The 15,286-nt window shown below is 39.7% G+C and overlaps 1 protein-coding gene across 1 annotated transcript; it reads right to left on the minus strand.

Annotated features, from left to right (window-relative positions):
* Nucleotides 1-138: 138 nt before the first annotated feature.
* On the minus strand, nucleotides 139-15,195 carry LOC121965405 (uncharacterized). The gene is made up of 7 exons (XM_088075001.1): nucleotides 15,046-15,195; nucleotides 14,620-14,693; nucleotides 12,818-12,967; nucleotides 9,623-9,676; nucleotides 9,374-9,494; nucleotides 8,449-8,618; nucleotides 139-8,210 (listed from the first exon to the last, which is right to left on the minus strand). The coding sequence occupies exons 4-7, from the start codon at nucleotides 9,623-9,625 to the stop codon at nucleotides 876-878; spliced, it is 7,629 nt and encodes a 2,542-aa protein (XP_087931127.1). The 5' UTR covers nucleotides 9,626-9,676; nucleotides 12,818-12,967; nucleotides 14,620-14,693; nucleotides 15,046-15,195; the 3' UTR covers nucleotides 139-875.
* Nucleotides 15,196-15,286: the final 91 nt, after the last annotated feature.

The following is a 15,286-nucleotide window of genomic DNA, read 5'->3' on the forward strand; positions in this document are numbered from 1 at the left end:
TTCTCCACTACATTTATTTGAAAGCTTTAGTTACTTTACAATTTAGATTATTAATACAAAGTATAAATAAAATGATAAATTCTGCTGTATTATATAATAATAATAATAATAATAATAATAATAACACTTGACACTGTATACTGTACATATTTTTTGTTTATTTTTTGGTACAATATAATAACAATGTATGGTGTGTGAGTGTTAACACATTTTAATTGCTCCATGGTTGCCTTTAAAAATGCCTTAGTATGTTTTTACAGTTTAGCATATATAGTCATCTTTATTACCATTCATTATATTATTTTTTAAAAAGAAGTTAAAGCAAGAACTCTGTAAAATAAAAATATATAAATTCAACTATATACAACCCCAATGAATATAAAATAAAGTGGGTGTTTAAAAAGTAACATAGCATAAACATATGCACAACTCTGGATACTTTAACATTCACATCGCAAAATTTAACAAAACAGCTTATATCGTTTGATCTTCTAATAGTGCCCTGAAATCCATACATTTTCTCATGTTTCAAAATCAGAGAAAATTGAGACATTTTGAATAGAACTGATGTCTTAACTTAAATGTACATGGAGAGAATAACTACTTGTCAAACAGTAGTACAAACATATTGCAAACTGGCATTTACATATAAAACAAGTGCAAAAGTGCTCCATTACTATGTAGGCAACAAGATCAGCTTTACATACATAAAATATCAAAAACTTAAATGAGGCAGAAAGTGCCACATTTACAAAATGCGTGTATCATATACAATAAACATAAGACAGCTTAAGAAATAATAAATAACCCCAATATAAAAAGTACACTAAACAAAATATTTGGTGCTGTTTATGGAAACATCTTTGGTTTGTAACCTACATAAGGTCGGAGAAAAAGGGAACTGAGCCCCCTTTTCGATAATTTCCACCTGGAACTTCAAGCTCTACGTCTCGTGGACGAAAGCTAGGCCCCCCGAGTGTGTTATATTTGTAGTTTGGTGATCTTTGATTTTGTGTTTGTTTGTCAAAAACAGTGATGTAGTATCCATCTGAATTGTCAGGGACTCTAATTCTGGGATCTTGAGAAACATGCGGCAAACGTGCGTAAGTAACCGGACGCGCTGCTCCGTGATGCCTCATACTCACGTCAATATTACCAGGAGGACTTCTTCTGGCGTTTCTTGGGTCCCTCATATTGATGTTAACACCTGAAGGGGACACCACCTGTCCATAGTTAGGTGGTCCTTGGAAGTTCAGTGTTGAACCTCTGGCTCTAAGCACGTGATCCTTCCCTGTGAAATCGTCAATGTTGAGATCTGGATGGTTGAAATCAATCTGTCTACCACTGTGACGAAGTCTGACATCTCTATCTATGTCCAGGACTGGCATTCTCATGTTTACGCCCGGGATATCTGATCGGCGATTCCCGTGAGAAGGTCCTCTGAAATGAAGCGAAGGATCATCGATGTTCAGATCTGGTGATTTGAGATGCATCTGTGGATTTCGCATTGATGCTTTCGGCATGTTTGGGGCGCTAACGTTTAGCTGTGGATTCCGCAGCGCTATTTTTGGCATGTTCGGAGCATTAACGTTTAGCTGTGGACTCCGCATGGCTGGTGTCGGCATGTTTGGAGCACTAACATTTAACTGTGGGCTCCGCATCGCCACTTTCGGCATGTTAGGAGCACTAACGTTAAGCTGTGGGCTCCGCATCGCTGGTGTCGGCATGTTTAGGACACGAACATTTGGACCTGTGAAATCCCCTATTAACTGTGGTGGCTTCATATTCAGTTTTGCATTTGGAGGAGAAATATCCATATTTGTTGGTCTCATAGATGCACCAAAGTCAATGTCAGACCCCGTACTGTAAAGATCTGGGCCCCCGAACTGAGGCATCTTCAGAGAGGGGAGTTTAAATTTCCTGTTAGCAAAATCAAGATCAGCGTTAGGACCCTGGATGTTTGCAGTGGGAGCATTCATACTGATGTCTGGACCTCTTATTCCTCCTTTGACATTGGGGCCAGTTATGTCCATGTCAGGACGACCTATTTTACCATTTATTCCCAGATCAGGACGTTGCGCATTGAGGTCTAGCTTGGGACTTTTGAAACTGGCTTCAGGTAAGTCTATGTTTGGCATACTTATACCTGGACCTTTCAGTTTAGGCCCTGAAAGATTCATATCTGGTATTTTGACCTTAGGTCCAGAGAGATTAAGGTCTGGTGCATTTATACTTGGCATTTTTAAGTTTCCATCTGGACCACTGACATCCAGATTTGGGATCTTCAGATCAGGCCCCTGTAAGTCCCCATTTATGTCAATATCGGGCCCTTTTGGCATCTTGATCTGGGGCTTTTTGAACTTTGCATCGGGCAAACCAAGGTTCACATCTGGAGTGTTAATATCTAATTTGGGTGCCTTAAGGTCCATGCTTGGTAATCCCAAATTGGGGGCATTGATTCCACCTTTCAGTTTTGGAGCTTTGAGATTAAAATCTGGAGTTTTTAGGTCAGAATTAATGTTCAAATTTGGTCCTTTCGGTAATTTGGCATTAAGGTCTGGTGTCTTGAAGTTGAAATTTGGGGCATCGAACTTTGGACTTGAAAACCCCACATCAGGCAATTTAAATTTTCCAGATAGGCTGCCAAAATCAACATCTGGAATTTCAAAGTCAGTTTTGGACCCCTTGAAGTTCACGTTGGGCGCATTGATGTCGAGATCTGGGCCATTCAAGTCTCCATCAATTTCAGGTCCTTTTATGCCCGGGAGATTAAATTTAGGCATTTTCAGTTTGGGCAATTTAAATTTTCCTTTGGGTGAACCAATGTTGACATCTGGAGTGCTCACATCTAACTTGGGAGCTTTGAGGTCCAGGTTTGGTAAGTCCAAGTCAGGGGTGTCAATTCCAGCATTAAGGTTTGGCATTTTCAGTTTACCTGATGGCATGTCTAAGTCAACTTTGGGGGCATTGAGGTCCAGTTTGGGGCTTTTAAGATCAAGCTTGGGCATGTTTATGTCTGGTGCCTTTAAACCACCACTGAGTTTGGGTCCAGATATATCAAGATCAGGTGATTTGAGGCCCAGGTTAGGGCCATCAAACTTTGGACCAGAAAGCCCAAAATTAGGAAGGTTCAAGTTGGGCTTTTTGAATTTACCTGATGGACCAGAGATATCAAAATCTGGTGCTCCTAATTCAGCGTTAGGACCTTTAAGGTTGACATTTGGTACATTTACATCAACATTTGGACCATCCAAATTTCCATCAATTTCAGGTCCTTTCAGGCCCGGGAGGTTCAATTTAGGCATTTTCAGTTTGGGCATTTTAAATTTTCCTTTGGGTGAACCAATGTTGATATCTGGAGTGTTCACATCTAACTTGGGAGCTTTGAGGTCCAGGTTTGGTAAGTCCAAGTCAGGGGCGTCAATTCCAGCATTAAGGTTTGGCATTTTCAGTTTACCTGATGGCATGTCTAAGTCAACCTTTGGGGCATTGAGGTCCAGTTTGGGGCTTTTAAGATCAAGCTTGGGCATGTTTATGTCTGGTGCCTTTAAACCACCACTGAGATTGGGTCCAGATATATCTAGATCGGGTGACTTGAGGCCCAGGTTAGGGCCATCAAAGTTTGGGCCAGACAGCCCAAAATTAGGCAGTTTCAAGTTGGGCTTTTTGAATTTACCTGATGGACCAGAGATATCAAAATCTGGTGCTCCTAGATCAGCGTTAGGACCTTTAAGGTTGACATTTGGTACATTTACATCAACATTTGGACCATCCAAATTTCCATCAATTTCAGGTCCTTTGAAACCTGGGAAGTTGATTTTAGGCATTTTCAGTTTAGGCATTTTGAATTTTGCTTTGGGTGAACCAATGTTGACATCTGGAGTGTTCACATCCAGCTTGGGAGCTTTAAGGTCCAGGTTTGGTAAGTCCAAGTCAGGGGCGTCAATTCCAGCATTAAGGTCTGGCATTTTCAGTTTACCTGATGGCATGTCTAAGTCAACCTTTGGGGCATTGAGGTCCAGCTTGGGGCTTTTAAGATCAAGCTTGGGCATGTTTATGTCTGGTGCCTTTAAACCACCACTGAGTTTGGGTCCAGATATATCTAGATCAGGTGCTTTGAGGCCCAGGTTAGGGCCATCAAACTTTGGACCAGAAAGCCCAAAACTGGGCAGGTTCAAGTTGGGCTTTTTGAATTTACCCGATGGACCAGAAATGTCAAAATCTGGCATGTCCAAATCAGCTTTAGGACCTTTAAGGTTGACATTAGGTGCATTAATATCCATGTCTGGGCCATCTAAATTGCCACCAATCTCAGGTCCTTTCAGACTTGGGAGGTTAAATTTAGGCATTTTCAGTTTGGGCATCTTCAGGTTTCCACTGGGTGAACCAATGTTGACATCTGGAGTGTTCACATCCAGCTTGGGAGCTTTAAGGTCCATGTTTGGTAAGTCCAAGTCAGGGGCGTCAATTCCAGCATTTAGGTCTGGCATTTTCAGTTTACCTGATGGCATGTCTAAGTCAACCTTGGGGGCACTGAGGTCCAGTTTGGGGCTTTTAAGATCAAGCTTGGGCATGTTTATGTCTGGTGCCTTTAAGCCACCACTTAGATTTGGGCCAGATATATCTAGATCAGGTGCTTTGAGGCCCAGGTTAGGGCCATCAAACTTTGGACCAGACAGCCCAAAATCTGGCATCTTCAAGTTAGGCTTTTTGAATTTACCCGATGGACCAGAAATATCAAAATCTGGCATGTCCAAATCAGCTTTAGGACCTTTAAGGTTGACATTAGGTGCATTAATATCCATGTCTGGGCCATCAAAACTGCCATCAATCTCAGGTCCTTTCAGACTTGGGAGGTTAAATTTAGGCATTTTCAGTTTGGGCATCTTCAGGTTTCCACTGGGTGAACCAATGTTGACATCTGGAGTGTTCACATCTAACTTGGGAGCTTTCAGGTTCATGTCTGGTAAGTCCAAGTCAGGGGCGTCAATTCCAGCATTTAGGTCTGGCATTTTCAGTTTACCTGATGGCATGTCTAAGTCAACCTTGGGGGCACTGAGGTCCAGTTTGGGGCTTTTAAGATCAAGCTTGGGCATGTTTATGTCTGGTGCCTTTAAGCCACCACTTAGATTTGGGCCAGATATATCTAGATCAGGTGCTTTGAGGCCCAGGTTAGGGCCATCAAACTTTGGACGAGACAGCCCAAAATCTGGCATCTTCAAGTTAGGCTTTTTGAATTTACCCGATGGACCAGAAATGTCAAAATCTGGCATGTCCAAATCAGCTTTAGGACCTTTAAGGTTGACATTAGGTGCATTAATATCCATGTCTGGGCCATCAAAACTGCCATCAATCTCAGGTCCTTTCAGACTTGGGAGGTTAAATTTAGGCATTTTCAGTTTGGGCATCTTCAGGTTTCCACTGGGTGAACCAATGTTGACATCTGGAGTGTTCACATCTAACTTGGGAGCTTTCAGGTTCATGTCTGGTAAGTCCAAGTCGGGGGCATCAATTCCACCCTTTATCTTTGGAGCTTTCAGATTGAAATCAGGCGATTTCAAGTCAGTGTTTATGTCCAAATTTGGTCCTTTTGGCAAAGTGCCAGAAAGATTTAATTTTGGCATTTTCAGTTTACCCGAGGGAGCCTTAACGTCCCAGTCTGGAGCATTAAGCTCTGGCATTTTCAGATTACCTGATGGCATGTCTAAGTCAACGTTTGGAGCATTGAGGTCCAGTTTGGGGCTTTTGAGGTCGAGTTTGGGCATGTTTATGTCTGGCGCCTTTAAACCACCACTGAGATTTGGACCAGATATATCTAGATCTGGGGATTTGAGACCCAGATTAGGACCATCAATCTTTGGACCAGACAGACCAAAATTTGGCATCTTCAAGTTAGGCTTTTTGAATTTACCTGATGGACCAGAAATATCAAAATCCGGCATGTCCAAATCAGCTTTAGGACCTTTAAGGTTGACATTAGGTGCATTAATATCTATGTCTGGGCCATCAAAATTGCCATCAATCTCAGGTCCTTTAAGGCTTGGAACACTAAACTTAGGCATCTTTATTTTGGGCATTTTTAATTTTCCTTTAGGTGAACCAATGTTGACATTTGGAGCATTCACATCTAACTTCGGAGCTTTCAGGTTCATGTCTGGTAAGTCCAAGTCCGGCATTTCCAAATCCGCTTTAGGACCTTTAAGATTGAAATCAGGAGAGTGGATGTCTAAATTTGGAGCTTTGAGATCCATATTTGGTACACTCATGTTGGGAGCATCTATGCCTTTAATCTTTGGGGATTTCAGAGATAGTTCAGGCGTTTTCAACCCTGCATCAATATCCACATCTTTTTTCTTTGGTAATGTGCCAAAGAATTTAAATTTTGGCAACTTAAGCTTGCCAGAGGGAGCATCTGCATCGATGTCTAATTTCCCAGAAGGCATATTCATATCCATATCAGGGGTTTTAAGGTCCAGCTTTGGGTTTTTGAGATGAAACCCCCCTTTAAATTTGGGAGCAGATACATCCATGTCTGGAGTTTTTAACTCATAGTCAGGGCCTTTAACTTTAGGCCCAGATATCCCAAAGCCTGGCATTCCAGCTTTGAGATCTGGGAGATCTGCATTAAAATCTGGAACATCAATGTCTGGTAAATCAAATTTGGGCATTTTAAACTTTGGAGGCTTGTATTTTCCAGATGGAACTTTAGCGTCAACCGATGGAGTGCCAATGGCTAACTTTGGTCCTTTTATGTCAGCTTTGGGTAAACTTATATCCGGTGCATTAAGTCCACCTTTTATCTTTGGTGTTTTAAGACTTAGGTCAGGTGTTTTAACATCTGCACCGCCTTTGCCCGAGATCCCAAATGAGGGCATAGACAATTTGCCAGATGGAGCATCCACATCTAAATCTGGATTTTTAAGATCAATCTTTGGTTTCTTAAATGGCACTTTGACTTTCCCTGAAGGCATGTTAATGTCCAGCCCATTTCTGTCAAGTTTTGGTACATCAACGCCTGGCATGTCAACATCCAAGTCAGGAGATTTCCCAGACAGCTTGAGTTCAGGTACTTCTACGTAACTGGAAGGACTGTCGACGTTTAGGTCTGGGTTTTTCAGTTTCTTAGAATACTTGAGACCAAGTTTACCTGAGGGAACATCTGGGATTCCTACATCAGGCATCTTGACCTTGCCTTCTGGACCACTAAAAGAAGGTCCAGAGAGGTCCAGGTCTGGCATTTTGACATTCCCTGAATGTATGTCAATGTTTGGCCCATTTAAATCAAGTTGTGGTACATCCACACCTGGCATTTCAAGGTCCAGGTCAGGAGATTTCCCAGACAGCTTGAGTTCAGGTAATTCTACATAACCAGAAGGATTGTCCACATTTAGATCTGGGTTTTTCAGTTTCTTGGAATACTTGAGACCAAGTTTACCTGAGGGAACATCTGGGATTCCTACATCTGGCATGTTGACCTCACCCTCTGGACCACTAAAAGAAGGTCCAGAAAGGCCAAGATGTGGCACTTTGAACTTTGGCATATTGAATCCTTTGTTTGTTCCTTCTATGGCCACTTTGGGAACATCTTTGTCAAAGGATGGACCCGTGATATTCCCCCCATTAAGGTTGATCCCCATGTCAGGGGTACTAACATCTGAACCTTTTAAGTCCATGCCGATTTCTGGAGCTCTAAAAGCTCCATTGCTTTCCAGTCCAATTTGATGTCTTTCAAGATCTGGCACTGTTAAGTCAACTGATGGACCATCAGCGTTTGGCAAATGTAGACCAGCTGTTGTGTTGATGTTTGGACCCTCTGGAAATGTTCCAGGCAGATGGAAGTCTGGAGCATTAAACTGTGGATTTTTAGCATCGACTCTCAGTCTCGGTACTTGAGCTCCACTTAGAGCAGTCCCATTCAAGCCGACACTGAGCGGTGGGAGGTTCAGATTGTTGTCATATGTCATATTTTCTCCAGCGCCATCAGATTGTGAATCAGCATCAATATCTGTGATCAGAGTCTTAGGTTTCATAAGTCCAAAGTCAACTCCGAGGCGCGGCAACCCCTTCATGTCGACCTTGGATGAGCCTGGTACAGACGGCTTGGCAGTAACCTCCTTGTTTGTTGGGCCTTCTTGAGCACCAGGCACATCACCTTTCATAAACCTCCTGATTTTGGCATCATAGAGTTTGCTGTAGGCATCTTTCAGCATCTAGAATACAAACCACAGTTTGGTGATTGGACAGTTACTATAATATTACCAAGGTTTCTATCAATGTAAGTAATCTTAAGCATTGTTTTCATGATAATTAATGAATAGCAGCAAAAAACAGCTTAGCTGAACATTATAAAAGTGCTACCAAAATGAATACTCTCTGAATTACAAGAAAACCAAATAAAATCCTTAGTTTTAATCCCGTTGGACTTGATATTGTCTGCACTCTACCTACCGACTCGGGATTTTTGGTACACTCGTCCAAGTTTCCGAGGCTCTTGCTCTTTTGGCTTCTTGAGAGGACATGGATCTTGCCATCATATGGCTCCATCAGCTTCAGCACTTTTAATACGTCGTCTTTTGAGAGGTGATCAAAATTGATTGTTGCCCCCAAAAGTTCATCCCCTGAAAAAAAAAAAAAAATCAAGTGTCTGCATAAACATTAACTCTCTCATGGGTTCAGATCATAATGTATGACGTAAAGGTTAGCCCTCGACTCAACAAAAACGTAAATCTGGTGCTAACTGTGCCAAGGCATTGGGCACTGGGTTTTGTGTCAAAGGATCTTAAAACTTTGATTAATCAGCCAAACAAACCTCCGAAACAAGTTATTATTAATAGAGCGTCCTCAGAGAGCTTTTGAAAAGAACTGTTTTGCTGTATTTTGACATAAATTGGCTAAATGCGACTACAGAACATTATCACGCCGGCCATTATCACGGCTTTGCTATGTGAACACACATCTCATTCTCTACAATAATTCAAATCCAATGGAAAAATCTCGTTTGTTTTTTGTCGAGGGAACCAGGGCTAAATTCCATTTTGGCCTAAAAAAGAAAAACTATCACCCCTGCAACCCTCTATTGGACTAAATATTGAAAAATTCTGTACATATATATAGATATATATATATTTACACGAATGGAGGAGCAGAAATATAAGGGAGCTCTCAGTATGATCCTGCTAGTAAACAAAAACTACACATTTAAAGGAAGTAAGAGTCTCCTGCTCTCTGTGCTCTAAAGGGTTAAACGCAAGTTTGGGTTTGAGTCGGATGTATAATGATTTCCTCGAATTTGTGAGGTGTGTTTTTGTGGACTGTTTAAACTCTATAAGTTCAGACAATACAAAGTTTTTAAAAAGCTTCAGTAACAAGTTACCTTCTCTCAGTCCCTTACTGGCTGAAGAAATGTCGTCAATACTGGAAACGAACAGCCCGCCCTCCTCTGATCGCTCCAGGGTCAGGGCCTCGGAGAGACTCCTTCCCCTGCGGTGAGACGGCTGCAAACAGAGACGTTTCATAAAATGTTAAAAACAGAAGCGACTGGATGAGCTTTTAAAAGAAATACGCAACAAAAAATGTAACTGTTAAAAGACACATTATGGACACAGAACTTGATTTTTCGTACCATGATCCTTGTGTTTCTGTCACAGCAGCATTGAAAAATCCCTTTTGACTAAACCTGCAGAAGAAAATAAAATGCTCAGTGAACAGACTCACGACAGATCTTTACACTTACAAAATAAAGTGCAGCTTATGAGATCTAAATTATACTTCGTAAAACAACACTGAAGAAAAATTCGTCTGCCTGTCTTCAAAAAAACATACAAACCAGCTGTATGAACTAAAAACAATTTATCAAGTCCCGTATGTAAACACTCTGGCACACTTCAGCCTGTTTTTACTGCATTTTGAAGCAGAACGTTTAAAGACGAGAACGAGAAAGACGAGAACATAAAAACCTCCGGGTGAGGCGTGTACTTGGCAAACTCATAAATTCTGTGTCTCCGGTATTGTTGTATTTTATTACAGTTACAGGATAGTGGTAAGCTTTAGGAAAACATTTTTTTTTAAACAGCAAAGCATTTATATTTATAGACATTTTATTTTCACTTAAACAATGTCACGTATGGTCATCAGATCAAATGACGTATATACATATATGTATAAATAAAACAATACATTTCTAAAATAATAATAATAATAATAATAATAATTAAATGTTGCAGAAGTTTTTCAACAAAAGTTGAGGTTTGCAAAATCAGTGATTTTTCTTAAAAAAAAAAATAAATCACTTCTTAAAACTTATCTATTCCAAAAATCACGAACATTTTGGGACACTATTTATTTTAACATGTTTTATCTGTTATTATTATTGTTATTGTTTTTATCTTAAATTGTCATGGAGTATTGTATTTTTTTATTGTCTAATTGTTCAGATTCTTTGCTTTTATTTGCCTCAGTGCATCTTCAGGGCACGTAGTTGCCAGCGTTGTTTATCCGTTAGATTGGTTGCATTTATCTTTATTGTTTCTTTGTATTCCTTAAAGGTGCTTTTTGCCTAAATCCTGCATAGTTTTAAATCTGGGCTCTACCATGTAAAGCACTTTGTTGCATTGCTTTGAAAAGCACTTCAGAAATAACATTTTTATTCTCATTATTATTGATACATTTACAGTCATTAAGATGTGTTTAAATACTGTTTATGTTGATGTTTTGCATCTTATCTCGGTTTATAACGAGTTCATTTAAATTAAGATAAATACCGTGCACCATGAAATCCTCATGAGAGCACAGTCCGTCAGAGAAAAGTGAATTTTTCTGAAGATTAAAAAAAGCAGAATGAAACAGTTTCGGTGTGTGCAGGTGGGCGAGTGACAGCCAGGTAACTCTGCAGGTGCATCGCTCAGGTATTTGAGTAATGGCTTGGAGGAAAACCAGAAACAGGTTTATCGAGAGCGCGGCGAACAAGAGTTCTGTTGTTGGGTGTTTCCTTTTTGTGAGCACACAGAGTCAAAAGAGACCACACCCACCAATTTCAGGTATAGAAAACCTGGCGGGGCGCTGGCTCACCTCCAAACAATCCAAACACACTAAGTTATATCGAGATCGTGTGGAATGATATGCAAAGATTAGCTGGATGAATTAAAAAGAGATTTATTTTACATAAACATTTAACTCCACACCTCATGTTGACAGAAATATGTAAAAAAATAAATAAATAAAATTCAAGCATCAGTGTGCCATTACAGCACCAAATATTCACTGTGCTAAGGCAAAAAAAGAACAGTACAATAATTGTTGCAGAATTATCTCAGAATAAATTTGTTATTTACTAAAGAATTTCAAGACATGACAGAATACTACAGTTATTTTTAGCCTTTTTTACATCAAATTATATTCAAATATAGAAAATAAATATTTGTTGTCAGGTATTTAAGACAATAGTTAGGAAAGATTTTGGAAAAATCTTACTCAGCATTCATTTTGTCTCTATTTAGGGTTCATACACATGACTTTTTGGCAAACTTTAAAGGCCAAACAAGTCTCTGAAATGGCCATTGATGCACATTATCAGTTCTTTTTCATCACGATATAATAGTTTATATATATATGCATACTTTTTAAAAATAAAATTATGAATTCAGCACAAGCTTAGAACTAAATACTTACTAAATAATGTCAATTTAGTTTTAATTTAATTTATGTATTCATTTATTTTGATTTTTCTGCTGATTTTTTTGAAAATATTTGGCAATTTTCTGTCTTTAAATTTTTTTGAGGGGGTGCAATTTTTTAAAGAAAACCTGCCTTTTAATCCTACTGACCACTAATTAATTAAAACCATTTATCACAGCCAGAAACTGTAAAAACAGAAATTATCATTGGGTTTTCATATTTCAGATGGTCCTTGAACAGTTTTGTTTTAAATAAAGGTTTATGAAACAAATTTCTGTGACTTTTCCAAAACTTTCTGGGTAAATTAAGTTGTCCTAAACTTGGATTAGATTTTATTATTATATTATCATTAGGCTTGGAAATTGCTTTTTGCATATTCCATGACCATCTGAACTGTCTATAAGAAAAGACGCAACAATAATAATATTTAATCAATCATAACCCCAAATTTGAGGTAATAAAATTGTCCTGTATCCTTAAAAAATGTACTTTTAATGCTTTTTCAGCCTGTAGTTTTGTATCATGTGTTTCTACAAAACAAATGCCTCCAAATTCACAGTAAAACCAAACACCAACATCATCACTCGATTGGCATTTAGCTCATATTAAACATACATATCACACACGACCCCAAATGACCTCTGAGCAGAGGAAGCAGCTGATTTACTACTTAAAAAGTTACATATTACACACGAACCAAAGTGCACCTGCTTTCTGTTATAAAATGCAGCCAGTCAGACGGACCTGGGTGCACAATATAGCATGTATTTAATTAAAAAAAATCCTTTTTACTTTCATTAGCAGCACATAATGAGTCACCTGCACATTAGTAATTTGGTTTGTAGTTTGTAATGACGCGGGGGTCCGCAGACGCACAGATCATGTGGCAGAGTCTGTGAAAATGAGCTGACACGACTCGGACAGAAGGCTGACAACAAACTGTGTGCGAGAAATGTTCTGTCTGCTAGTTTATGCAATAAGAGATAATAAAAATAAAGTTACGTTCAACAGTTTCTCAAAGAAGTCAAGAAGAAGATTTGACAGAAACTACCTGAGTGACAGCACCTGAAAATGAAACACGCCACCCAAAACCAAAACTCGCAGGACCAGGCACCGCACAGAGCATTTCCTAAATGACACTGACCTCAGGGTCCATCAGGCAGGCGTTTTGGCCCCCGTGTTGTCGCAGTTGTGTCAGAGAGTTTGGGCTCGGAGTCGTGAGTCCATGCTGTTTGCTCTGCGGGTCGAGACTGAGCCGAGGAGCCGCAGGCAGCCGGACGAACACCTGCAGCACCTGAAGCAGACAAACAGGTTCCACCTTAAATGTCCCGCCTCCATCAACTGTCAATTTACACACACACCCTCGTGCAAACACACCCTGATTACCACACACGCCTGCGGCTCTTTTGCATGCACACACACACACACACACACACACACACACACACACACACACACACACACACACACACACACACACACACACACACACACAGCAGTTGAAAAAGTACAGCTTGAATCTCTGACCCGCTTTTTCTCACACCTCAGCACACGTGTTCCCACGTGCAACACAACACAAACACAGCAGAGGTGGAAAAACATACTCACATCTTTACTTAACCCTTTAAAATCTGAGCAATTGGCTCGGGAGGAAGGCAATGAGCAACAAAAAGGAGAAAAAATTTAAGAAAACTATTAAAAAAGGAAGAAATATCCTTTTTTTTTGTTTTTTCTGTCATGCTTGCTTTTGCTAATTTTCTTGTAACCTTTTACCTTTTTTTTGCTAATTTTGGGGTTATTTCTTGTTGTTTGCTTTAAATACTTGCGAAAGGCGTCTGAATGAATGCAGAACAAGAAAAACTGATGTCCATCCAGGTTTCAAATGGTTAAGAAAAAGTATCAATTTCACAGTGAAAACATCACACTTTGAAACCTGGAGCAACATCATTTTTCTTCTGCTCTCAGATTCCTGTTGCAAGTATTTAAACTGTAAATGCTGAGCCAAAACAAAGGCATGTCCCATGAATTGTAGGAAAGTTGATTTAGTAAATGATTTTTTAAAAGCTAGAGAAAATGTGTAGGGAAAAAGCTGGGAAGACCTATTTGTATAATTACCATAATTAAATATTTAGAATTATGTTATAGGATTATTAGAAATCTTCAAGTACTTTTCCAGGTTATTTCCTTATTGCTGTTTTTAAATCTTCCTTTTACCACTAATTTTAATTTTCTTAACTAATTACTTGCTAATTTTGGAGGGATTTCTTAACTGCTCATTACCTTCTTCATATCTTTGAAAGAAATAAAGCCATTTGGCTCAGGGTTTAAATGCTTTCAACATCTCAACTCAACATCAAACTTTACTGATTTTTACATGAATGTGTTCATCACTTTGATGCTGCAGCTTGTAAAGGTGGAGCTCATTTTAATCACTTAATACACCGCTGGGTCGCTTAACTCTTTGAAACCTGAGCAAACTGGTTTAATGTCTTTCAAAAACACGGGAAGAAGGCAACTAAACAAGAAATGACACCGACATTTACGAGAAATTTGTAAAATGTACAAGAAAATTACCAGAAAAAAAGCCAAAAAAATCAAAAAAACTATGTTCTCAATAGTTTATAATCACCCAGAAATATGAATAAAGTGGGTCCTCTTCCACTGAATTCGCAATGTTGTTTCCCAGAGCCAACAAATCAAACGCTAGCTCACGGCCTGATGACGTCAGACGGACAACAGAACAACACACACACTCAAGCTGACAGAAAAGGCAGACTCACATGCTGCAGTGCTGCGTTCACAAGTCTGCTACTGGTGATGGGACTGCAGTCCATCACCTATATTTAGCGTGTTAACGCGTATTTGAAAAAGCCACGCAAACACGCTAATTTTGATGGGAAAGGGTTATTAGAGACAGGATGAGGAGCTCAGATATACATATCTCACCTGGCCTGCACACCTTGGGATCCTCCAGGAGGAGCTGGAAAGCTGAGGACACCTGGAGTACTTTGCTCATCCTGCTGCAGATGAAATTAAGTGGATGTTTCATAAGCACGTAAAAAATCCTCGCAGCATCTTTAATCGATAATAACACATCATAATAATTATTTGATTCATAGCGTGTATCAATAATCTGAATCTGGAAAGCAACTAAAAGCAACAAAGTAGTATAAAGTGGGAGTACCCAAGAACCAAAACTTTTAATTTGTACTCAGGTATAGTTAATGTACTTGATTGCAATGCACGACTGACACTTTGCTTAAACGCCAGCATTACAGTCAAAACTTCAACTTTGAAGTACCAAAACAGACCAAAAAAACATAAAGCAAACACTCCGCCCTGACAACGTGATAACAAGACAAAAATGCTGACCTGTGCCAAGGGAGCGGCAGGCGTTCACTGTGTGAGTCACTCTGATTACAGTCGGCTGTCGGCCACAAAGACTGTGTGAACCTGGCAGCGAGAAAGAAAGAAAAGAGCTCAGCGGCACTCTCACACTCATGTAATCCTACCTGCAGAGGTACGTCTGCGGCTCCTGAAGGGCTCTGACGTTATATAAGAACGGCTCCGTTCTCAGGAAAACCTGGTGAAAAAAACAGGCGTGGCAACAGTG

Source organism: Plectropomus leopardus, chromosome 3 (assembly GCF_026936395.1).
Source record: "Plectropomus leopardus strain MGB_pleo_1.0 chromosome 3, ASM2693639v1, whole genome shotgun sequence".
NCBI lineage: Eukaryota > Metazoa > Chordata > Actinopteri > Perciformes > Serranidae > Plectropomus > Plectropomus leopardus.